We start from the raw sequence: 24,712 nt of genomic DNA, 5'->3' as shown, positions 1-24,712 counted from the left end.
TTTAGACAAACTTTTTAGGTTTTATTTTAATGCACATTTCTTTTATTTGTCAGGTTGTACCCTATTTAAAAATAATATTCTTCATTATTTTATTGATTTTTAGACATTCTTTCTGTATTATAGATATTGACCATTGTCTGTTAGATGTTTTGCAAATGCTTTGGGTCAGTCTTTCCAAAGGAAACAGCACCTAAAATAAGTCAAGAGCAAAGCAGGAGTTAAGTGAATGAGATGGGCTTGGTAATGAGCAGAAGCTGCCTGTGCAAAGGCCCTAGGGAATTGCAAGTGATTCAGCATGCAGAGAGCCTGCTTCGTGTCAGCAGCAAAAAGCTAGGCGTCTTCGTGTAAGCTGCATGAGGACAATGGCCTCATCTGCTGTCACCACCCTCTCCTCTGTGCCTAGAAGGGCTGGCACGGGATAAATGCTCAATAGACTTGCCGAATGAGGAGATCTAATGAATGTTGCTTTCTGTGGACACCTACAGGCCTCTGCCCAAGGTGGTATTTTTCTGGCAACAGGAACACACTAGACTATTATGTAGGAAAGTCAGTGCCCTTGTAATCACCCTCAATTAATGGAGGATGAGTGGTAGATAAATATCCCAACTTGCTTCCCTCAGTGATGGATCGCTCAGGGGCTTGTGCTACACTTACTCCCAGAGTCCCCAGTGGAGTTGCCCTTCAGTGGCCCATAGTGATAACTGCCAGATAACTCTTTGTTTTTTTTCCTAGCCTGCACTCCCTGCCGTCTCAAGTCCAGACTCCCCACTGATATTTCCACATAAAGTATTTGCACTAAGTCTTTTTCTTAAGGCCTCTTTGTGGAGGAGGCCACCCCAGGAAAAGCGATAAACAGGAGCCAGGCTAGCAGGCAGATTGAGAAGTTCAGCATTTCCCCGAGATAAGAGTAGACACAGAGGACAAAAAGCAGTAGAGTGACATGACCAGATGGGTCTTTTTACAAGCTAATTCTGGATGCTGTGCAGAGAATACATTTGAGAGAGGTGAATGGAAAGAAAGCAGAAGAGCTAGAGACAGTGTGGCAAGTCTGGTGAAATCGAACGATGGCATGGTATAAATGTGGCAGTGGAGGTAAAGTCGATTGATTAGATGTCCAGGAGGGAGAATCCAAGAAGGGGCTAGTGAGTCAAGAATAGGCATCTATTGGGGGTTTCTGGGCTATACAATTTAGGGGCCAGTGCAGACACAACTGAGTTAAGCAGCCCTGGAGGAGAAGCAGGCTGAGTCGGCAGTGAGCGGGGAGGAAAAGGATGAATTATCTCTGGTGTGCTCGTTTGAGCTGTCCACGGTGATTGGAAGTAAAGGAAGTAAAGATGTGAAAAGGCTTAATATCACCCATATTTTTGACAGAGATGCTACATAACCAGGCACCGATCCTACCCCCGCCCCTCACCACTCTGCCACAAAAGATTGACTAACTTGCTGCCAATCTTCCATTTATTTCACATGCTGTGCTGATCAAGAAAGCAAGGGGAAATTTTATCTATAAAGAAGTCGCCTAAGAATCTGTAGAGCCAGAAATAACTTTGAAAGCTTTTTGCAGTTCTTTAAAACCTCTTTCTTTGTATAACTGGTATGTATTATAAATTGATAACATTTCTGGAACCACTGGGAAATGAGATACGCACCCTCCTCCAAAATGGATTTTCCAGTTAACAGGAGGTTAGTTCACAGCAGGAATTTTTTCAGCCAGCCCCTTGAAAGTGTGAATGCCAGAAGAGCAACTTTAATAAGAATTAGGTAAAATGGCTTACAAAAACCAGTTTGTAGATTAAATGTAGGCAAATGGGTTCTTGTGATTTGGGGCTAGAAATCACCTGTCAAAATAAAACACATGTTCCATAGACTTGGAGACTTGACCACATAAGAAGAAAACAGAGCTATCCAGCAAAGATAAATTATGAATTCACATACACTTTTAATAGAAAACTTCTATTACAGATTATAAATGCCCCAAATGCTTGGGAAAAAAAAAAACAGTTTTTAACTGTGGATGATTCAGTTATTCCTGTGAATAACAATTACTAAATTTTGCTATAAATATAGTGGTATTCTATAAGTGTGGTGCAATTGTATATCTTTATGCTTTGTAGAATGTTTTTCTGTCGTTTCCCTTATTAGCAGGTAGTCCATGAGAACCATTTCTAGGTTTTTTGTTTTTTTTTTTAGCTTCCATCAACATTAATTTGCTGCTTTAAATGTTCTGTGGTTTTAGAAAATACATAAACAGGTTACTTCGAATTGTGTCTAAGTAAAAAGAGGCTCTGAGTGAATTAGGTTTTCTAATAACTGCTTGGTTACCTGAGCATTTATCAATATGTGTAAGTCCATGGTTACATTTCCATGTTTCATACCTAAACAGAACATTTATTTTTATGGTCATGTATCTCGTGAGTAGTAGAAACTGGAAAAATATGTAGTAGAATCATATGTGCTATTAATTAGCCACCCTTTTATAAAAACTCCGAGAAATTCTAATATACCTTCGATTCCATTTCTTCGCTTTGCCTTGTTTTTCTTCCTTCCTTCGGCCCCTTTGTGAACGTACCATTCTGTGTTTGCTAATGGGTCTGCTTCACTCTCCTCACCCTTCCCGCCCGTGGCAGCAGCACCTCTGACAGTCTTCTCTCCTTCCTCCTCAGCTATCCCGAGCTCCAGTGTCCTCCCTTCTGCTCCCAGAGACGTGGTGCCCGTCTTGGTTTCTAGCCGGTTCATCCGTCTCAGCTGGCGCCCACCCGCAGAAGCAAAAGGCAACATTCAAGCCTTCACAGTCTTTTTCTCCAGAGAAGGTGACAATAGGTAGGTACTACCAGTAAAATTCAGCCTAATCTTATTCCATCTCTTTAGATGTATACTGCGAAGTAATGGCTGCAGGAGATCTTGAGCAGGAACTTGGGGATCATGTGAGATGTATACTCTGTGCCCTTCACTCATTACTAAATAAAGGTCATATTCTCCACTGACTGTTTTTGTTGTTGTTGTTGTTGTTTGTTTGTTTTTTAAGCAGAATCAAATTAAATCATTTATAGAAAACTTTCTTGAAAAGAGACAGCATGTGAATATGTGTTTTCAGGTTTTGTTTTGTTTTTTAAAGTTCCTTGATTTTCACAGTATTAAGCAGAGAGCAGAATTATGCTGTATGTTGCTAGAACAATGCATGAAAGACTGGTTGCCATCGAAACACTGGCATTGACGTCACAAAATCCCAAACTAGTTTCTTGAGATCTTGAGATGTGATCATAACTTCTCTGAGCCTCACTTTACTCTCCAATAAAGAGGAAATAATAATACTTACCTTGCAAGGTTTTTGTTAGGATTGAATTAGGTTATATATATAAAGGTCGTATAAGAGTTTCTACTTTGTGAAAGAAGTTGTTGCTAATATACAAAAGCGAGCTGAGTGTGTCTGGTTTCAAGAGTACAATCTACTGTCATTTGTTGTTGTTTTCTCAATGTTTTCCCCTTCAAAATCTTTCACAATTTTAAGACTTTGAATTTAGGTTTATAAGTCTAAGGTACATACTGGATAAGTTCCAATCTCTTTTATAAGAATAAACTATGTAATATCTTTTCTTATTTCTTTAAGTTAATTAAACTTACTTAGTGTTCCTTATTTGATGATTCTAATGTCTGCAGTCTTTGCGAGTCTGATTTGTGATTTGTTCTTGCTGATTCTTCCTCCCGGTGTCTGTTTCCTCCCATGTTTGGATGGTTCTTGCTGGTTAACTCCAGTCCTTAGAAGTTTAACCGAGGGAATTTTTGAGGCCAAAGTTTAAAGCACATACTCCTGGGAGGATTTGCTTTACCAAAATGAGCCCAAGTTAAACAAAATTTTATTTAAGATTTATTTGATTCATACAGGTCTCATACTGATATTTTATTGGTTATTGAAAAGTCCAATGAATAAATACAGACTTCTGGTAAAGAATTCTCAGGCAGATTTTTTTTTTTTTTGTCTATTCCAAGTAAGCTAAGGATGAGATAGCCATGTATATTCATTCATCAGTTCTTTCATGAAGCTAATTTCATTTTCTAGTTTACCCACTGAGGTTTGCTCTTTTAGGATCCTGGCGATATGCAGGATTTCCCAATCAGCCCTTTTATCCTACTTTATCTGCAAGCTTTGTTTCCTATTCTTTTCCCTTGGTGGTTTCTAAAATTTCTAGCTCTAGATTTCTATTGATGGGCAAATACCCTCAGGCAAACACCAGATCCACAGGTCACTTTTCTCACTATGACAGTTCTCTTACTCTGCTGCTAGCATATTCATGGATAATTTTTAAAAAAAAAAATAAAGATATTTTTAATAATTTCCCTAACATTTTAGGTGTGCTATACACATAAGGATTTTTTTTATATAATATCTAGTTTGCCGTATTGTTTGAAATGGAATTTTACAATGTTTATCAAATGCCCATATGGTTGGTATTATTAGTATAGGTCATTAATTATTGACATTTGAACAAGTACATTTGAATACAATAAGCATGTTCAGTGTTTGGAAAAAATTTATTTAAGATTGAAGCAAAGCCACTCTGTAAACATCTCACTTAGAAGGAGTCAGAGAGGTAGGATGCTGTCTTAATAGATCTTTCCATTCTATTCCTTAGGCATTTTCTAAGTTTCTCTCCTCCCCACGGGCCTTTGGGATTTCTATAATGCCAGTTAAAGGTGCTCAAAGAGATCAGCATGGGAAAGCTCAGTTTGCTTCAGAGAAACACTATGTCGCCGAATTCCCAGACTCTGTAGAGAAGAACACCTACTTACAGATGTCCTCGACAGACCTCCCTGTGCCTCTTACATGGGGCGGGAACATCATCGTGTTCTACAATAGATGAGGATTTTTATGGAGCAACTAGGGTCTTTCTAAAGTGTCTGTTGGCTTGGCTGGGTTCTGAGTTCTGCATCGTTTCTTCCATGTTAAACCTCCTCTTATATATAACCAGTCTAAAGTGGACACCCATTGGTAGTCGGGGTTCTCTGGGACGTGACTGCTGCTTCCTTCATCTCCGAATAAGGACCACGTTCACTTTCTGTAAAATTTACCAGCCAAAGGAGATTTAACCTGTTTCATGCATCTACGTATATGAAATAATTTTTGGTGGTGGTGGCATGAGGAAGTAGAAAGAGAGGGAGAAAAAGAAAGGAGGGAGGGGGAGAGGGAGGGGGAAAGAGACAGAGAGAGAGAGAGAGAGAGATTGAGAGATTGAGAAATTGAGAGAGAGAGAGAGAGAGAACGAAGTGCCCCGATGAGCTCTAGTTGTTCTCAGGGTTGAGCTCACCCCAGTCCTGGCTATCATCATTCATTCTTGTGGAGAAGAATGGTCTAGGTGGCTGTCAAAAGTATTCTAGTGCCTATTGAAGTGCTAGTAGAGAGCATGTGGGGGGAAGCTGGGATTCAAGGGTGAGACTTCTGGTCTCTCTAATTTGTGAGTGCTTTAAACACATGACGATCTTTAGGAACACCTTGGGGGTTTGAAATAGACAACAATGGTTGGGCTGGCCAGAGTGGTATTCAGTTCAAAATGCTGCAGTGTGATAACCAGATGGAACAGTACAACTTCTTTCACGCTGTGTCTCAAAATACTTTCCTTTCTAGTTCACAGCAACAGTTAAAGTATATCCTTTTTTAAGTTTCTTTTTTCCTCCCCACAGTTTGACCTGGCCTTAAAATCAAAGGAGAGAAACACACACACACACACACACACACACACACACACACACACACACACACACACACACAGAGCCTGTGTTCCCTAAGATCATTCATTACCATGAAGAAACAGGCATTTGTTTTAGTCTTATCTCTGCGTCTGTTTAACTCTGTGACCTTTTGATAAGTCTCATAAGCTCTTTGGATCTCAGTGTGTACAGTTGTGAGAGCCGGAGGTAATCATTCTTGCCCAGTTGTCTTGATGTATCCCCATGGATTTCGTGGAGGCTTCTTAAATCTAACCTGTCCAAAATCATCCTCACTGCTTCCTCCTTAAATATACTTTTTCTTCTCTTTTCTTAGTTTATATTAGTACCTTTTATCTTGATGACCAAAAAGGGACAGAGGGAAACCCAAGTCATGTTTTCCTCCTCTCTGCCTCTCAGTAGTGCCCTTAGTCATCAAATCCTGTCAGATCCAATTTGGCCCCAGCTCAGCCATGCTCTTTTTATTCTGTGTTCTTCATTGTCACTTACCTGATCTCTGACAATAGCTTCTCACCTCCTAATCCATCCTCTTCACTGTCTGTAGTTATCTTTTTGAAATACAGTTTGGATCACTCACTCCACTGCTAAAAAATGTGAAGGTTCTTACATTTAAATATAAAATTTTTACATTAAGACATGCACGTAATAACTTTCAGACTCCTTTGAAGAAGTCTATCTCTAAACCATCTATAGGTAGAATGTGGTTTCTATAATTTGTAATGGTTAAAATATATCACTGAGTTCCAAATGGCTAGATTTGGAAATGGAACTACTGTTTGTCAGATGTGTGACTTCTGTGTATTTGATTATGTAAAAAAAAAAAAAAACAAGAATAACATCTTTCTGCTATAATTGACAAAGGGAAGATAAATTCTAACTCTCATAACTAATCGAAAGAATTCAAGTGAAGCATCCAGGTCAGTCACTGCATATAGGCAGGATGGAGGGGCTTGAAATACTGTGAGCTCAGAGACAATATAGAAAAAAAGACTGCAAATAATGTTCAAAGGGTAGTAGGTAGGTAATGATAATAATAATAATAATAATAATAATAATAATAATAATAAAAAGTTGGCACTTTTTAAGGAAACATTTATTTTCATAACTGCTCACTGTTTCCTACTTATAAGACCATTTTATCCTTTCTTTATCTATTGAAATCTTTCTTGTCTTCCCAGCCCAAGGATCAATCCTTAGTTCCCCCGAGGCTGGTCACTTCTGTGGTCATATCAGGGTCCAGAGTCCTCAACACCAATCACTGCAGCCTCTCCGTGATCTCTGTTCAGATATCACACTTTCATCTCACCTGCTAGAAGTTTATTTTCCTGTCTTCTCTTTAAGACTCTGATTACAGCAAACCTTCGAGTCCTTAGAGACCAACAATTCAGTGATTCTACAGTGTTTTCATTATTTCTTATCTTTCATGTTTTCCTTGTTAAATAGCTAAAATCTCATGGCCAATTATTATAAACACCAATGTTTTGCTTGCCACTCTCTCATTTCATATTGATTTCTTGGCAAATACCAACCCACATAAATGTAATTTTCTACCTACTCTTTACTTGCACACGTGTAGTGAATATAACGGGAAGAAAATATATAACTGTTCTGACTAGTCTTTAAATTCATAACTATTCATCTTAAGTCCCCCCTTAATTCTGTCAGAGATTGTATTACACATATCTGTCAACCTCTCTCACACATGCTTCTAATAATATTTCATGCCTTTTCTCTCTTCTCAAATCTCTAACACCTTCCCTCTTCCCTCACTCTTAGTTGACCTGGCTTCTCATTTCCTGAAAAATAGTAGCAATCAGAATGGAAGTTCTATAAGCTTCCATATCTAATTTAACTACCCCAGTGTGTCTTTAAGTGTATAATCTGCCTTTCCTAAAATTTCTGTAACAGAACCGCACAGACTCTTAACTAAGTTCAAACCTTCACTTCTACACTAGATCCCACCCTTCCTTACAAACAAAACTTCGGCCATTTTTTCTCTCTCCTCATCATTGATTTTTCCCACTCTTGTGGGTCACGTCCATCAGCGTACAAGCAGGCAGTTGTATTTTTTTCTCTCAACGAATTCTCCCTTGATCCCATTTCTCTCCTCTATCACTCCATTCTCTGTTCCCTTTTGTAGCAATGTTCCAGGAATTGTCTAACTGTTTTCCAAAACCTTACCTCATATTCTAATCATGATTCCACCACTAGAATTTCAGTCACTCCTCTTATCAGAATTTACCAGTGACCTCCATGGTGCTAAACCAAGTAGTCAGTTTCTGGCTCTCACGTGACTTTAATAGTCATCAAATTTTGTCACATTTGATTACTCCCCTATTCGTGAACTCATTCTTCCCTGGGTTCTATTACACACAGTCTCCCATTTCTACTCCAGTGCCTCTGGCTATTGATTTTTAGGCTCTTTTACTTTTTACTCCCAATCATCCTAACCTGTGAATATGGGCTTGTCCTAATACAGAAGCTTTGGAGATTTTTTTTTTTTCATTCAGTTTGGGACTTTAAATTTTGTCATTATGCTGATGTCTTCCAAAGATGTATCTCTGTTCCTGATGTTTTCCCTGCATCATGCATCCAAATTCCTACTTGAATTTTCAACTTAGATTTCCACGAGTGTGTCAAACTTATAATCAAAACCAAATACTTGTTTTCCTCCAATCCAACCCCCCCTTCAAATACTTTATCATTCCAGTAGTTCCTCCATCTCAGTGAAATCTGTGTATTTCTCATTAATCAGGCCAGAATCCTTGGAGTATTCCTTAATCCTTTTTCTTACATCCTATACCAAATTCATCATCAAATCTTGGCAATACTGTCAAAATACATCTTGAATCCATGAAACAATATGATACTTGATATTTGCTACAAAATAATACTAATGGTTATGACTTCATACTTTGGTCTGAGTGATGGGAATAAAATGGTTTATTATATTATTGCCTAATTTTTACATCATCCATAATGGCATCTTCCATAATAAAAAAGTTAAAATCAAATAAACAAATATAAATAAAACATATGATATCACTTCTTGCCCCATCTGACTACCATCAAGTCTCATCTGAACTATGCCAAGAAACCTCCCAAATCATTTCTCAGCATAGCAGCTAGAGTAAACCTTTAAACACATATGTCAGATGGTGTCATTCCTCTGCTTCAGAACCCTCCAGTGACTCCCTGTCTCATTTGGAATAAAAACAGAAGTCCTCCTGATCTGGCCCCTTGTCACCTTTCTAGCTTTATCACTTCCTAGTCTTACTATTTTCTTACTAGTTTCTCACTCCTCTGAATATACCAAGAATCCTCCACTTTCAAGACCTTTCCACTTGCTGTTCAATCTGCCTAGAATGTTTCTCCCCTCAGAGATCTACGAAGATTATTCTCTAACTTCCACTAAGTCTTCACCAAAATGACACCTTTCCTGGGAGGTCTGACCTGACCCCTACGTTCCCTATGCCCTTTTTCCTATGCCCTTAATTTTCTTCACAGCTTTATTACCTTCTACTTATTGCTTCCTGAATCCCCTTTCTTGCCACCAGAATATAAGCTTCATGTGGGCAGGGATGTTTTTATCTCCTTTATTCATTGAGCCGTTCTCAGCATTTAGAGGAACACCTAACCCATAGTAAATACAACATACTTGTTGAATTGAAGCCCTAACTGAAATGTCAGTTACTATGTGAAACCCTCCAAGGTCCTCCAGGTCCATAGTCATCAATTTCTCCTTCATCCTCCCCTTTTACGTTGATGACATCGCTATTGTAGCATATGCATACAACCTTTTGTCAGGTTTTGGGTGTGTGTGAGTATGTGTATATTTCCCTCCCTGATGATTGAGACTAGTTATTATTTATAATTCTGTACCCAAGTATCTAGTTTCATGACTTCTGGAGACATTTACTGATTGGAACAGATGTAGTAAAGGTGGCAGAGATACAGATGTGGTATTCTTAATAGATTTTTTCCTTAACTGATAAACAAATTGTGCAGATGAGGAGGATGAATAAGCTGCAGTTCAAGAAAAACTTCTTTTTTTTTTTCATTGAGAGAAAAAAAGTTGATTTTGAAATTTGATTTCAATATCCTGGTTCATTTTGTGTTTTCTAGCTCTCTACTAGAGTCAATATATGCCATATGTTTCTGAGCTGTTAGCGGTGATGCTCATTTGCTCATATTCATTTATTCAGCTCCTTAACAAAATAGCTTTTTAGAAGGCAGTGGATTGGATGTTTGCCTTGGATTAGCAATGACTTCGTCAGGCACATTATTCTAGCTCAAATTATCATTAATCTCTCTGACTGGTTAAGGGTGTCAATAATGCAAGTGCATTTTTTTTTTTTTTTTTAATTTCAGCTCTTTGGGTGCTTTCATTCCGTAAACCAGAGAGTAGCATAAATTCTAGAAATTGGAAGCCAGAATTCACAGAGACAGAATTCCTTTGGGGATATCCAACTGTCCCCTCCTAGGACCTAAAAATCATTAGAGTTGAAAGTGATCTTGGGAATCATAGTCCAGCTTCCTTTTACTTTGTACTTAGGGATGGTGCTTAGGGGAGGAAGGGCTAAATCCCTCGCCTAAGGCCACAGAGTAAGCAGGAATAATGAGAGCAGGCATTTATTGAGCCCTTACTGTGCCAGATACCAAACTAAGCATCTTATGTCAATTATCTATTTAATCTTCACAGCAAAACATTATCCAGATGAGGCTTAAAGAAGTTTACACCTCTGTCATAGAGCTAGTAAGTGGTAGAACCAGGATTTAAGGCAGACCTGACTCCAAAACCAGGTGTTCTCAATCGTTTCCTCCTAAGTGGATTAACCTGGAAGAGAAAGAAGCTTCATCTTTGTAGGATTATGACATGGATTTCTTCTATAGCCTTATTTCTGATAATTTTCTGACTTAATGGCCAAGTTGATATGCGTCATTTATTTACCACATATAAACCACAATAGCAGACTCTTTAATGTATATATAGAATATTGTACGTCCCATTTAATAATCTAAAATTACTATGGAGTGTGACAGTGTAGGTGAAAGATGAAGGCTGTGCAGCTCTGGAATTGAACTGTAAGAGTTTCAAACCTGACTCTGAATTTTACGAGCTGTGTAGCCTTGGGTCACTTACTGGTGCCTTACTTTCCCCATGTGGGATAATAATCGTATCTGACATGTAAGATTGTGATGAGTGTTAGATTAAGAAAAAGTGCCTAAACACTTGTTCGTTGCCTGGTGCATCAAAAGCACTCGATTCTTCTTCGCTAGTGCCGTGTGCAAATCATCCTGTGGGTTGGAAACGGAAATCAATGAAATACAGATATTTCCTAATTCATATTGAGAAAGGATTTTATCACTTTCACAAGCATTAGCCCATTTGATCCTCAGATAAGGCAGATATGATAATCTGCACATTACAGAAGAGGATGCCTTGCTCTGTTCAGAAAGTCTAAAAAATATTGCCTAAGGAGCACACGACTAGTAAATATTAAAAGCAGGATTTAAATACAAGATTTCTAGCCCAGTGATCTCCTCACTATACCATACAAAGTAAAAGATATTTTTCGTAAAAGAGGTACATATAAAGTACTGTGGGAGTTCAGAAGAGAGAGTGAAAACACTTTCATGAGCATCATTCAATTTAATCCTCACAATAACCCTGTGAGGTATGCAGATAAGGACCGGTATCTTCATTTTGCAAATGAAGCAGGGTAGCTCCAAGATAGCCCCTGACTTGCTCAAGGTCACATACTTATTTTGTGGCAGAACAAAGACTGTACTGAGTCTTTGCAATTGCAACACTGTATGCTTTATATTGCTTTATGCTGCCTCAGAAACCTGTCCTCACTGCTCAGGATTAGAGACCGGCTTTCCATGATTGACATGGAGGATTCATTTCAGAATTCACTGTGCATTAGGTTTTCAACATGGTGTTTACATATTCTTTCCCTGCTCCGCAGAGTCGAGGACTGTGCAGCGGATGAAGCTTGTTGTCTAGGAAGGGAGTGTGTTGTGATGGAAAGAAATCCAAAGCAGCACATTTCTGGCCCTGACTTAGAGCTTGGCAGAGTTAGCCCTCCTCTCACTCTGCCTCTCTGTAAAATGTAGAAGCCCTGTCCTTTCTGCCTCAAAATGTTCTTAGATCATCGAATGAGAGAACAGTAATTGAATTCTTCCAATGGATTGAAGATATGTTGAAAAATGAAACATGCCATCTACAAATGCCATACATAAATGAATGACCATTATTCACTTATGAGTTGACTATGTCCAGCTTTGTGTTGGAAATAATAGAGAAGCCAACAGTCTCTTTGCAAGCGGTTTAGCAACATTGGGAGGATCATTTGACTGATGAATATATAGCTACACACTGAGTTAAAAGCTCTAAAGGAAAGGACAATGCTTCTGTAGAAGTTAAGAAATCAAATGTCTAGGCCATAATCAGATTTGCATTTTGAAAAGAAGACAGTAGCTGCAGAGTGGAAGTTAGACCAAAAGTCAGCCAGTGGATGTTGGGAAGCCAGTTAGCAGGCTGTTGCAGAAGTCCAGGCAAGAGATGATGGTGGATCAGACCAAGGGTGTGTCAGTGGAGATGGAGCAGTAGAGCCAGATTCTAGAGATGTTTAGGAAGCAAAATTGACAGGACCAGGTAATGGATTAGACATTAGTGGTGAGAGAAAGGAGGTTTTCAAGGATAGTTCCTAGGTCTCTGAGTTATTTAAATGGGTGAATGGGAGGGCAATTTGCTGAGAGGAGGATGCTGGAAAAGATCCAGGTTTGGAACGAAGGGCATAAATTCAGTTTTAAACATTTTGGTTTGACATACGTTTAGAGTATTTAAGTGAGAATGTCAAGTAGGACCTTGAAAATAAGAAACGAGAGCTCTGAGGAGAAGTTTAGGCTAGATACATACATACATACATGCTTGCATGCATGCTTGCATGCATACACGCAAACATACACACACACACAGATATGCGAGCATATAGATAACTGCAGCTAGAGAAGGATAAGATGCGTCATCCCCCAAAAATACAATGAGAAGAGGACTCAGAACGGAGTCATTAACTATGGGGGCATTGGCTGAAACTAAACAAAATAAATAATTTGAAACCACAAACCTTTTTTTTTTTCCCATGAAAACATAGCTTTTTATTTGTTGTTGCAGTAACTATTTGTTATGTTACTAGTCTCTTGGATATTTACTAGATTCTGAAACAGAAATTACATTAAAACAAGTTTTTCAAAAGCCTGTTTCTCAGACTATGCTTTTTTTTAACAATTCAAGAAAAAAAAAAAAGAACTTTTAACCAAAATGGAGTGGAAATACCTCTGACCAAGAAAATGATCTCCATTCCGCACTGTGCTTTGTCTGGTGGTGAATCACCTCTGAACCAACTTTCTCTTCAAGATAGCCCTGATTCCAAAGCCTATGGTTCTGGGGTAATAAGAAGCATGGCATCTGGGTGGCTGTTGCTGTTGTCACTGTGAACCCTAAAAAGGGTTGATCCTGCAAGAAAAAAAAATTCAGCTTTGAAATCTCATTCTTGCTTTCACTAAAGTAATAAAAAATGCACGTGGAGTGAATAAAAGATGTTAAAAACTTTTACATTAAAAAAAAAAAAAACATAGTTCCTTCCTCACAAAGGAACATTACTATAACTCTTCTCCCTTGAAGCAACTAATTAGGTATTCCATACATCAAGACAGCATTTGTCGCTCACCTCACAGCTGTAACTAAATGTTACCGCCCTGGTACCTTAGGCAAGACAAAATGTGTTTACTTAATATATAAACTAGAGAGGTTGTTACAAATGTTCCACTAAGAGACAGTATCATGCTTAATCTTTAAACTCTGTTTACTTCTGAAATGTAAGCACTGAATTCAGCTAAAACACACACATATACACACAGGTGATTTTTTATTCCCAATAAAGAATATTAGATTAGAAAGACTTCTTTGAGTCAATCCCACTCGCTCTGTTTTTAAATAATGAAAATAAGATCCAGGAAGGTGAGTGGCATGCCGAAGGCCACCTGACCAAGCTGAGATGGAATCCAGAATTGAGAACCCAGCTCTCTAAGCGTTTATGAGATCATAATATGTGGAAATATTATGCAGTTATTCTATTAAAATATTTTTCATTTAGTTGTGCATTTACTTTTTAAAAAATGTGAGCACCAGCAACATAGCCATTCTTTATACTCCATGGGCATATATACTGTCAATAAAATGGGAGTGGAATATGTTTTCTCTTCTAAAATTATTCATGATTGAGTCAAAGAGATGGATGTGTCCATTAATACAGTGGGCTGTGTGCTACAGTAGATGTGTAAACCAAGATCAACAAATGCACAAAAGAGAGATGATTTCATGCTACTGACATCATGGTAGGAACCTCCAGTCAGGAGATTTCATCTGAGTTGGATTTGAAGAATGAACAAGCTTTTGGCAAACCAAAAAGAAACCAAGTCGGGAGAAGGTAACTCCAGGCTAATTGAAATGAAACAAAACGAAATGAATGAAAGGCAGAATGACAAAAGACAGAGAAGCAGGGATGGATATGGTGTTGTTGCAAGGCACAGTGACTCATTGCAGATGAGTGTGCAAAGGTTTCAGCCACCTCTTGAAGGTCTTTGGATCTTGTCCCAAAGCTGAGATTGTATTAACCAGAGAATGACAGCCAGCGCCAGGTCTGAGGCGGGAAGTTGATGGATTGTATATGTTAGAAGAATTTATCTGTCAATAGAAGATAAAATGGGGAAAACTAATCACACACACACACACACACACACACACACACACACACACAAACCACACACAAACTAGAAAAAGCTGTTATTATAAGGCATTACATTGTGAGTACAAATCAGAGCAGGGGCCTGTTCTAGACACAGGGGACTATAGCCTAACCAGAGTTAAGTCTCAATGCCACCTGCCTAGGTTTGCATTTCATGCCTCCATGTTTCATTTCTTGCTGACTGAGCTCAGCATTATTGTTATCGGATCAAAGTTTGTACTCTTAGAACATAGCAGTTATTTTCCAGGAAACCTCAACCATGTAACCTAGAGCACCAAACACTAGGATTTATAAGGAAAAAATGCTACTTGTTAAGGAACTTTTCTTGGTCTCCCTGTAAAGGTCAAAGGGCAAGTTGCTTATAGCTTTTACAGCCAGCAGGAGGAGACAGACTGTATATTTATACTCTGGCTTTTTAGAGAATGGATTTATAGCAAGTATGGATTCTAGAAAGCACAGGTGACTTATTCCCTTTACTTCAGTCAACTTATCTTGAACTTCCCCTTTTTTATATGAATGATATTGTCATTGTATGATTTTGAACATTTTCACTCGTGCATGCCAAAATTTTCTTGCTTCCTTTTTCCTTTGAAGAATGCCCGTTCAAAGGGGTATACCAACAAGTCCTGGAAGACAGGTAGTTCATCTAAATTATTTAGTTGTTATAAAAATAAAGCCAATTTTGAGAGCTGTCTTTCTTTATAGGTACCCAAGAAGTATGGTATGCAAATATGAGCTTCAATGACAACTATGTTGCTCAAAGGTCTAGAAGAGATATTATGAAATGACTTGTGTCGGATCATAGACAGGTTCACCCTCGCAGTGGTTTCTCAATGCCTAGTGTGCCTTCCTCCCTTTTAGCGTCTCATGTTTTCTACCCAAAGTGCCAATGATCCAAATAGGCCCTTCCTTTTACCATTACTGTCGAATGATATCAGTACTAGATGTAGAGGATAAAGCCCCAGATTTCATTCATAACTGTGATATCCATTAACTGTGAGTCTTCTGGGGGCGGGGGGAGGTGATTCTCTAAATCTCCTTTTACCTCAGTAAATTAATGATAATAAAACCTATATAAAAGTGCTACACGAGGCAATATATAAATATAAAATATAAATATAAAAGCTCTTCTGCTGAAAGAAAAGTAAGCAAAAATCTACATCCATAAGGCATATAATATGATTGTAAGGATTTTCTTTTAAAAAGCAACTTATTGTCCTAAATAATCTAAGTTTGGTCGAAGAGAGCAGTGTGATATGTGGTACATGGGAGCATTACCTTTCCCCACTTTAGGTTACTGTTGAATCCCATCCAGACCCCTTCCCCACTATATGTCACAATTCAGCCTTGCAGGAACTTAATATAGTACTCATAAAGAAATACCTAAATCTTGGGCTATTCCAGATTCATACAGGATATTATTATTGTTGTTGTTGTTGTTATTGTTGTGATAAAATGTACATACCATAATATTTACAGTTTTAATGATTTTGAGTATAGGGTGCTGTGGCATTAAATGATTCACTTTGTTGTGCAACTATTAACACCTTCTATCTCCAGAACTTTCTCATCTAACACAAATGAAACTTTGTACTCATTAAATATTAACTTCTCATTCCTTCCACTCCCTAGCCCCTGGTGACCACCCAGGATGCATACTTTAATTATTAGCGGTACTAAATAAAATAATGCTAACTGCTATAAAAATAATGGCTCAAAACTATTTGACTCTATAAAGTAGAAAAAAGATGCTTAAAGACAGTTCTTTTTTAGTTCTTCACCAGAATTTTTTTGCAAATTTTGACTTTTTGTCATCAATATATGTCTGAGGTCACTGTGCTTGCCTGCCTCAAGCCCACAGATAGAAAAAGAGGACTTGGGGGAAACCATGTGTGTGTTTTTCCTGGAAACAGCACACATCGTCTTTACTCAGACTCGTTGGTTAAACTTAGTCACATAGCCCCAGGAATCACGATTCATACCCTTAGAACTTTGTTTTTATTTTTCCTTTTGAAAGCCTAATTCGCCCTGGCGGGAAAATAGGATTCATTTGAAATATCTCCCAAAACAAATAAGTAAAACAGAACAAAACAAAATTAAACAGAATGGTGAAATTAAAACGTACATTTAATTCCACTGAGATGTAAGAGATATTATCTAGAAATAGAAACCTTGAGAAACAGTGGAGTAGCAAAGAAGGAGTTCCTTCTACATCCATTCGATTAATCACATGAGACCAATGAGGATGTAAATGTCTAAAATCATGTGTGTCCTTAAAGAATACTTCAGCAGTTCTTGTTTCTTCTGTGTCAGCATTCATGTCCATAGAGTTCGTCTTTTCTTAATATATTTTGTAAATCCAACCGTGATCAGCAGATTGATTCATTTGTTTGGAACCACTGGGGAAGTTTTTAATTGGGAAATGAATTGGACACACAGGCGTGGCTCGAGGAACAAGGCAAGTAGACGCGTATTGTAGTTTCTCACCACGCAGAAGGGGATCTGCTTCCTTTAGCCAGTTGCTCTTAACGTAACTGCAGGAGCTCACTCTGCATGCACATCAGCACTTAGCATCTGCCTTTTCCTTTGGTACAATGAAAGAAAATGCATTGGTTGGCAATACAGACAAAGACCAATTTGTGGAATACTTGAAACTTCGATTTCTGTCATTAGCTGGATGTTTATGAACGCATCTTCCTGTCTACATTCCAGATGTTTCTCCTTATTTTAATAGCTTTTTGTTGTGAGTTTGGATGCTCAGTTGTAAAGTGTCAAGGGAAAAGACTTCAGGTTGCAAGTTTCATGGAAATGGCAAAAACTTGAACTCCCAAGTAACCGTACAGCACTTATTTGTGGGCCCTTCCAGGCAGTTTATTTCTCAGAATCTTGAATTACGTCCCAGAGTCAACATTCATGAGTAAGCAACCTTCTGTTCCATCTCGCTCCTCTCGCACATTAACTAAGGTTTTGGCTAAAAGTATTCATGTTGGAATAATCTTTCTCTGCAACTTTCATTTCCCAGAGAACGAGCATTGAATACATCCCAGCCTGGGTCCCTTCAGCTAACTGTGGGAAACCTGAAGCCAGAAGCCATGTACACCTTCCGAGTTGTGGCTTACAACGAGTGGGGACCAGGGGAGAGTTCTCAGCCCATCAAAGTGGCCACTCAGCCTGAGTGTGAGTATGGAAAGGGAAGAGAACCATTTAGAAGGTATTTATTTTCACTGGCAATATCCTGGTCCTTTCATAGGCAGGAAATATCTGGAAAAACTGGAAGATTTTTGAAGCAACATATTTAACTTGAGGATCGTTACAGGTAAGATAACTTCTTAACAAAATGGCCTTCCCACTTAAGCCATGTCTCCGTAATGGCAAATTAACAACTATAAAGGTCTGAGCCATCCGGAGAATCTATGTATTTACTTCCTACATAAGAGACTGACTTGTTCTACCTGCCAGTACTTTGTCGTCAGCGTCCAGTTTCAGCCTCCTTCATTGATTTTTCAGATTTTCCAAGTTTATCTATGAGAATGTAACACTGAAAGTAAAATAACAATGTCATAGCACTTCTAAGTACAGGGACTTATTAAGGAACTTAAACATGCACCAAACGCTCTCAAGAAGCTTCCCAAAGGGAGCCATGTCTCAAGAAACGTAAAGTGATCATGGCTATCAGGCAATCTCACTAGCCTCCAACTTAAATCACTGCGTTAAGCTACATGATCACAAAGTAAAGCGGCTGAATGTTCTTTGACTAAGTTATAATTTAGCGATTTCTACCTTCGTAAAGGAACAGCTCCCAAACTGTATGTACGAAAATTGTTACTGTATCTCATACAGTTTTGGTTTTTCTACGAATCGTCTAATGTAATTTGAAAATACTGATTACTGATGAACAGTTTGGCAGCTTTAATTTATTTAAAATGTTTAAAATTTGTTGAAGAGGTGAGAGCAGGAGCATGCCGATACGCAGTCTGGGTGCTGGTATCATGGTCGACACTTGGCAAACTCTTCATTCTTCCTTCCATTTGGCCAACGCTACAAAGACAAGATGATAACGAATTGGGGAGGAGGGAAACTGGGCTAAGCTGTATGCTGTACATGTCTTAGAAGTATTCGCCTCCAGAAATTAAACCTCAAACAGCATCTTAAAAGGCATAATAATGTGTAGGTTTCAGGTGGTCTTTAGGAAATGCAGGCTCCCAGGCAGGAGCAGCTAAATAATTTGCAAGACACAGAAGCTACAGCAGGGTATTAAGCCACGCTCTATGCAGGGCCCTCCTGAGCATGGGGCCTCTGCATCTTCTCTGGTTGTGTCCCCTTGAAGCTGGTCTACTTTTGGATTTTCTGTTCTTAAGAAGATTTTGTCGCTATTGGGATTTAAATCACTAGATAATGTCATTTTTCTCTTCACAATGTCTATGTTAAGTCTCTACTTGAGCCTTCTTTGTTGACTTACTCTTCATAGATCATATACAGAGAATTAATAACTTTTTTACACATATTTGGTATTTTTAATCTATAAAGTTAAATAAAAACAAATTAAGTGAAAATATATATTTTCAGAAATGATATATGCCATGTTATATACAGACTGATGGTTTAAAAACCCATCAGAAATTCTCTAAAAAAAATATCTTGGTCAATTTTCTAATGGTAGAACTTAAACTTTAGAAGCACGTTCATGTTCAAAGGATCGAATTTCTATGGATTATCCGAATTCTTCACTTCCTAACCCCACTGGTATCCCTAACATTGTTTTAGTTTTCTGATAAAAATCCTAAGTAGTCAGCCTCACTTTCTAAGGCTAAGCAATGTTTTTTTTCCTTCTTCTATCAATACCATTATTTCTAAGCACCAGTTTAAGAAATCAACTTCCAATGTTTTCTTTTTCTTTTTCTTTTTAACTCACTTTTTTTAATGCTAAGTTTTCCAAGACAAAAGACAGGAAAGTATTTTCTATTTTGACACTGATTAATAATGTTCCATTCCGTTAAAAAAAAAGGGAAATTACTCAGGATACATTTTCTGCCATTTTTAGTATTATTAATTAAAAAAAATCAGTAATGATCTGTATCACACTTAAGTTTATAAAACAAAAACAGTGACATGATTTGATTAATAAGTACATTTAATGAACATCTACTCCGTTCTTAACACTGCCCCACACTGTCTGAAGCACTTAGAAAAGCACATGTTTATAATGCTGGAACAGCTCTTGTGGATATCAGAAGCTTCTTGAGAAAGCAAATATTCTAAGTATATAATGATAAGACGTTGTTAAATGAAATATTTCCAACCGAATCACCAATCAGCTGTGGGCCCATTACCTGTGATGGCTGAGGCATAATATCTAATTAATGTTTTATGCGGCCACCTTCTCAAACATAGTTTTATTACAGACAGCTGCCCCAGTCCTTTGTATACCACCCATTCCTCCTCATGCAGAAAGCAATGAGAGAATTTGTGCAGTGGACCTTACTGGGCACTGGCCTCTGTTAGCATTTACTTGCCTTAAAAATTAACATAAATGACGACAAGACACAAAATAGAAAAACTACATGCCTGGCTGAATAAAATATGGTATTGTCTCACGTAAGAAAATGAAAATGGAGAATTCTTCTGCTTTAGAAACACGAAAGAGCCTTGAATATTTGTCACTAAGGGTAGTGATATTGACCTCAGAACACTAACCATATTTTGGCCTTTCATAACAGCATTGTGCTATTAAGTCACCTCTATTTGTGCCGCTGTGTGGAGTAAGAATTCTTCCCTTTGCAGACCATTGTTCATTTGCACAGTGATCCGATTCCGTTCCACTGAGAATTTCCATTTGGAAAATTAATCTCTCACTGAGTAGATAGGTAGGAACAATTCAGCCTGGGTAAACAGTATGTTTAGAATATCCTTTACACATTCAAAACAGTTAGCCGGTTCCTTCTATTCATTTTGATTAAGAGTACTGTATAGCTCACTTGCTGTCTTTATTGCAGACATTAGGATTAATAAGTTATGTTATCATGACTAATAGGTACTGCATGTGTATTTTATCTATTATTGTTAAAATAAAATTCCATTTTGGCAATTTAAAAATATTTCTAGCATAAGGAGCACTTCCTCTTCTCCAAGCCTGCTCAGTAGTACTCCAGTTGCTGGGGAAGATGGAACATCCCAGAGATCCTGTGTTCATTTCCTGTCCCACCCCCGCTCATACCCATCCCTCTCTTCCCCTCTCAGCCCTTCCCTCTTCCTCTCCTCCTCCATTCATCCTCTTTGTCTGTCTGTCTGTCTCTCTCCTTCTTATAAGTTGATCTTTCTGTGTTTTTAGAAGTACAAAGGCTGATTTTGTTATTTGGCTAGACTATCAGAATTTTAAAGACAAGGAGGTTAGGGGAATGTTTCCATCATTATTTCTCTCCTTCACAAAATGATCTTTTGAAAATGGCTCTCATCTGGTTATGCATTTGGTTGCTTCTTTTATCATTGTTTTTCTAAATGTGATGTAATCGTACATTAAAATCACATAGCTTTTATACAAATTGAATTCAAGTTTTCCATATTATTTGAAAATATCAACTCTATTATGAAAACCATATTCTCGAGGAATAAACACTAATGGAAAATATGTCTGAAATATAAATCAGCCAGCAACTGTTTCCAAAAGTGCATACATTTTGCAGTAATCATTTAAAGAGATCAACAACCTAAGATCCACTTTATGAAATAATCACCCGGAATAGAAAGGCTTGATTTATAGAAAGGTTTGTGTCTACTGATTATATCTTCCTCATGCTAAACCCTGTTCCTTCCCCTGCCTTTATGGCATATAATTTCTCCACTATATTGTCAGCCAGATATAAGTCCCTGCCTGCTTAAGACTTGTCTAATCTTTTTACACCACATGTGGAGAATTTTTGAATTATGATTTGGATAATATAAGATGCTGTTACGGCAGTTTAATCATGAATGATATTAAAATGGACCACATACTGGCCAGAGGCTTGAGTTAAAATGGAAAGCCTATTTGCTAGACCACAGCCCAATTATCCACAAAACCCTTTTATATTGCAGAGTTGTAAGGAATATTCTTAGTCCATTATATCCTTTACATGGAAAAGCTGAGCGAAAGCAACCCCCAAGTAGAGTGACTTTAGACTATATTAACCAGAGGAGCAGGCATATTTACTTTTTTCCTCCTTCCCTGGACTTTGTTGTTATTATTGTTGTATTTAATTCTAATTAGGCTCTACTTGGTGGTTATTATGAAAAGAACTGAGAAGTGTCTGAACATTATGTCTCCAAACATTGCTACCTATATCCTAGGGTAAGTTTCTTAATCCTTGAGACCTCAGATTTCTCAACTATAAATTGGAGATATTATTTACTCCTCCTCTTCCCAGTTGTGAAGAAATGTGATGAAATGGGAAGTCTCTAAGCCTTAGTGGCATCTAGTAGGCACTAAATAGAGAGAAGTGCCTCGCCCCTAACGGGATCAAGTAGAAATGGAATTCCAACTACCCTGCACTTACAAAGTGCTGTGCTCAGTAGAGTAATTACTGAGGTAACAAAGCTAATGTAATACCTTATTGACAGTTTGGAACCAGCTTGACTACTATATAATCAGCCATTAATATATATGCATTACTTTCCCCCTAATTATCTTCTCTCTATAATTTAGCAGGCTATCATAGACTGTGTTGTCTTCTAATTTTGCCTAATGTACATCTTTGCATCCCTAGCTAAATTTTGAAGTCTTATGATCAGAAAACACGCTATTATCCCATAAAATGTGTCACAGCATTGCCATTTTATGACTAGCTAGTTGGTTAAAAGATGTTGGAGGACTCCGATCTGTACTTAATGATTGGCAGAAATATTAAATATCAGTTATGTTATCATGATTCTATAAATTAAGCAAACCAAATAAATTACTGTTCTGTCCAGCTCATTTTTTTTTTTTTTTATCACTGGAGCTGGTTTCCAGTTATTAACTGCACTGCATGGTGACTTGAATGAATATTAGGGATGACTATGGTGGCAAAATTGACCGTGAGCTAATCGACAATGGTCCAGTTGTGTGGTGCATGATAGATTAATAGTAGAAAGAAATAAAGATAAACACTGATATTTCATCTCTTTTTTTGGTTGCATGCAAATGCTGTTGTAATTTTAAAAGTCTCTCACTGCAAAACATATTTTCAGGTGTTAGAAATATAAGATGTGAGAAATTAAAATCTTATGGTTTAACAGAAGGCTTAAGAAATCCATTTGGATTTAATGGTCAATTAAGTGAGGTATTATGTCTTTTACAATGATGTATATTAGTGGAAGAATTAAAGGCAGGCTTGGAAGAATGGGTTGGTTAATCACTGCTAGAAGAGTTGAAGGCAAATGGAATCACACTGTATTTTCTTCATTTGTTCATTCAAAAATGATCCTTTTGTGCTAAGTTCTGGACCTGAACTGTTCAGTACAGTAACTGCTAGCCACATGTGTCTATTTAAATTTCAATTTAAATGTATAGAAAGAAAGTTAAATTTAAAATTTAGTTTCTCAAGCATACTGGCCACATTTCAACTGTTATACAGCACTTAAAATGTAAATAAATATAAAAACTAAAATTTCGATTCCTCAGAATTATTAGCCACCTTTCAAAAGTTCCTATATGAGTATTGGCTACCATATTGGGCAGCACAGAGAACATTTCCATTACTGCAGAACGTTCTGTTGGACCATACTGATCTAGACACTATGCCAGTAAATGAGGATGTAAAAGCAAGTCAGATATTGTCCTGACTCTCAAGGAGTCTAGTAGAAACTAAGCAAAAGTCACCAAGCAGATTAGTCCCCTGAAAACGTTGGAAAGTTCGTTATTCATTGATAATATAAACTATTTGTTTTTAAAAGACCAGAGAATCTAGATCTGAATATATTCTCTGGTTAGTTACTTAAAGTTCCTTAAATATTTCTCAGATTAAAAAAAAAAAGTGAATATCTTTCAAAACACAATTAAAGATGAAGGACAAAGATTACTTAGTCGTTGCTTGGGTTACACAGTGGTACAGCATAAGTTCTGTTTCTCTAAGCAATGTCTACTGCTTCACTGTTATTCTCTTTTGTTTTGAGCACAAAGCATAATTCAGGCCTCTTCTAGTGGTGTAACCAAACACCTAGAGAAGATACCTTCTTGATGAGAAATATATAGAAAAAAAATGCTAATTATTTCTCACCTCTATTAGGGAGTCTGAAGAAAGAGGACATGAAAGGGTCATAATAATGAGAAGTTTGGGGAAAGTATGGTTGGTTACTTAGCCAGGGATAAAGCGGTTCCCTAAGTAAATTTGTTTTGGGTTTAATTGCCTAGTTTGGTTATATGCCCTACGAAAAGTGAAAGTAGATTGCTTGCTAAATGGAATTAGAGCAAAAGAGAGCTTAAGCATCTTCAGGGATATTGTCATTTTGCTGGGGCAGCCGAATAAAACGCTACTCCAGAGATAAAACAGCCGAGATGAGCTTTTCTACAGAACTTTTTTGGTTATATAGCTGATTTTATGGAGATCTGGTGAACATGACTAATGAAGAATAAAGACACAAAGAGAATATGGTGTTTTTATCATATGTATATTTTTATATTCTCTCATCTTGAGAGCTCTTTTTAACCTATGCAGTTCATAAGAATTTATTGAGCACATACTATGTGTCAAGACTTTTATAAGCTGCTGGGGATAGAAAGCAAAATAAGGTGGGCAGGATAATGCTGAAAGGATTAAGGATAAGATTTTTGATGAAAATCTGTAAGATTAATTGTTCTAAATCATACTGTGGGATCAAATGTATTTCCTCTTTATTTTATCCTAAAGTTCGGATTACAAGGTAGTAATATATTTAATTTTGTTGTGGTTTAGTATGAAATGTGGTAGTGTATTTTAGAAAATATCACATCAAGAAATTTGTAGTTGACTAACTTGATGTGATACCCAACCAAAATGAAATAAACTCATTTTTAAATCACTTCACTATTTTATAGATTCTTTTACTGCAGTTTATATTCTGCCTGCTGTAATGCGTGATAAATCTTATGTGCTACATGATAGTAATGTGACTTTAACTATTGTTTTCTAACTCCATTGTTCCTGTGCTATAACATTGTTTTAAAAAGGTAGCATTTCTATTTTGTA

General features: G+C 37.4%; 1 protein-coding gene across 1 annotated transcript in view; it reads left to right on the top strand.

The window, feature by feature from the left end:
- Window positions 1–24,712, top strand: part of DCC (DCC netrin 1 receptor) — a 1,008,917-nt gene that overhangs the window by 699,634 nt on the left and 284,571 nt on the right. Inside the window, exons 8-9 of the mRNA XM_006919890.1 lie at window positions 2,664–2,820; window positions 17,557–17,711. Of these exons, the coding sequence (XP_006919952.1) occupies window positions 2,664–2,820; window positions 17,557–17,711 (312 nt within the window). The remainder of the gene's footprint in view (window positions 1–2,663; window positions 2,821–17,556; window positions 17,712–24,712) is intronic.

Source organism: Pteropus alecto, unplaced genomic scaffold (genome assembly GCF_000325575.1).
Source record: "Pteropus alecto unplaced genomic scaffold, ASM32557v1 scaffold146, whole genome shotgun sequence".
NCBI lineage: Eukaryota > Metazoa > Chordata > Mammalia > Chiroptera > Pteropodidae > Pteropus > Pteropus alecto.
The sequence above is the reverse complement of the archived record's forward strand: the minus strand, read 5'-3'. Positions and strand labels throughout refer to the sequence as shown.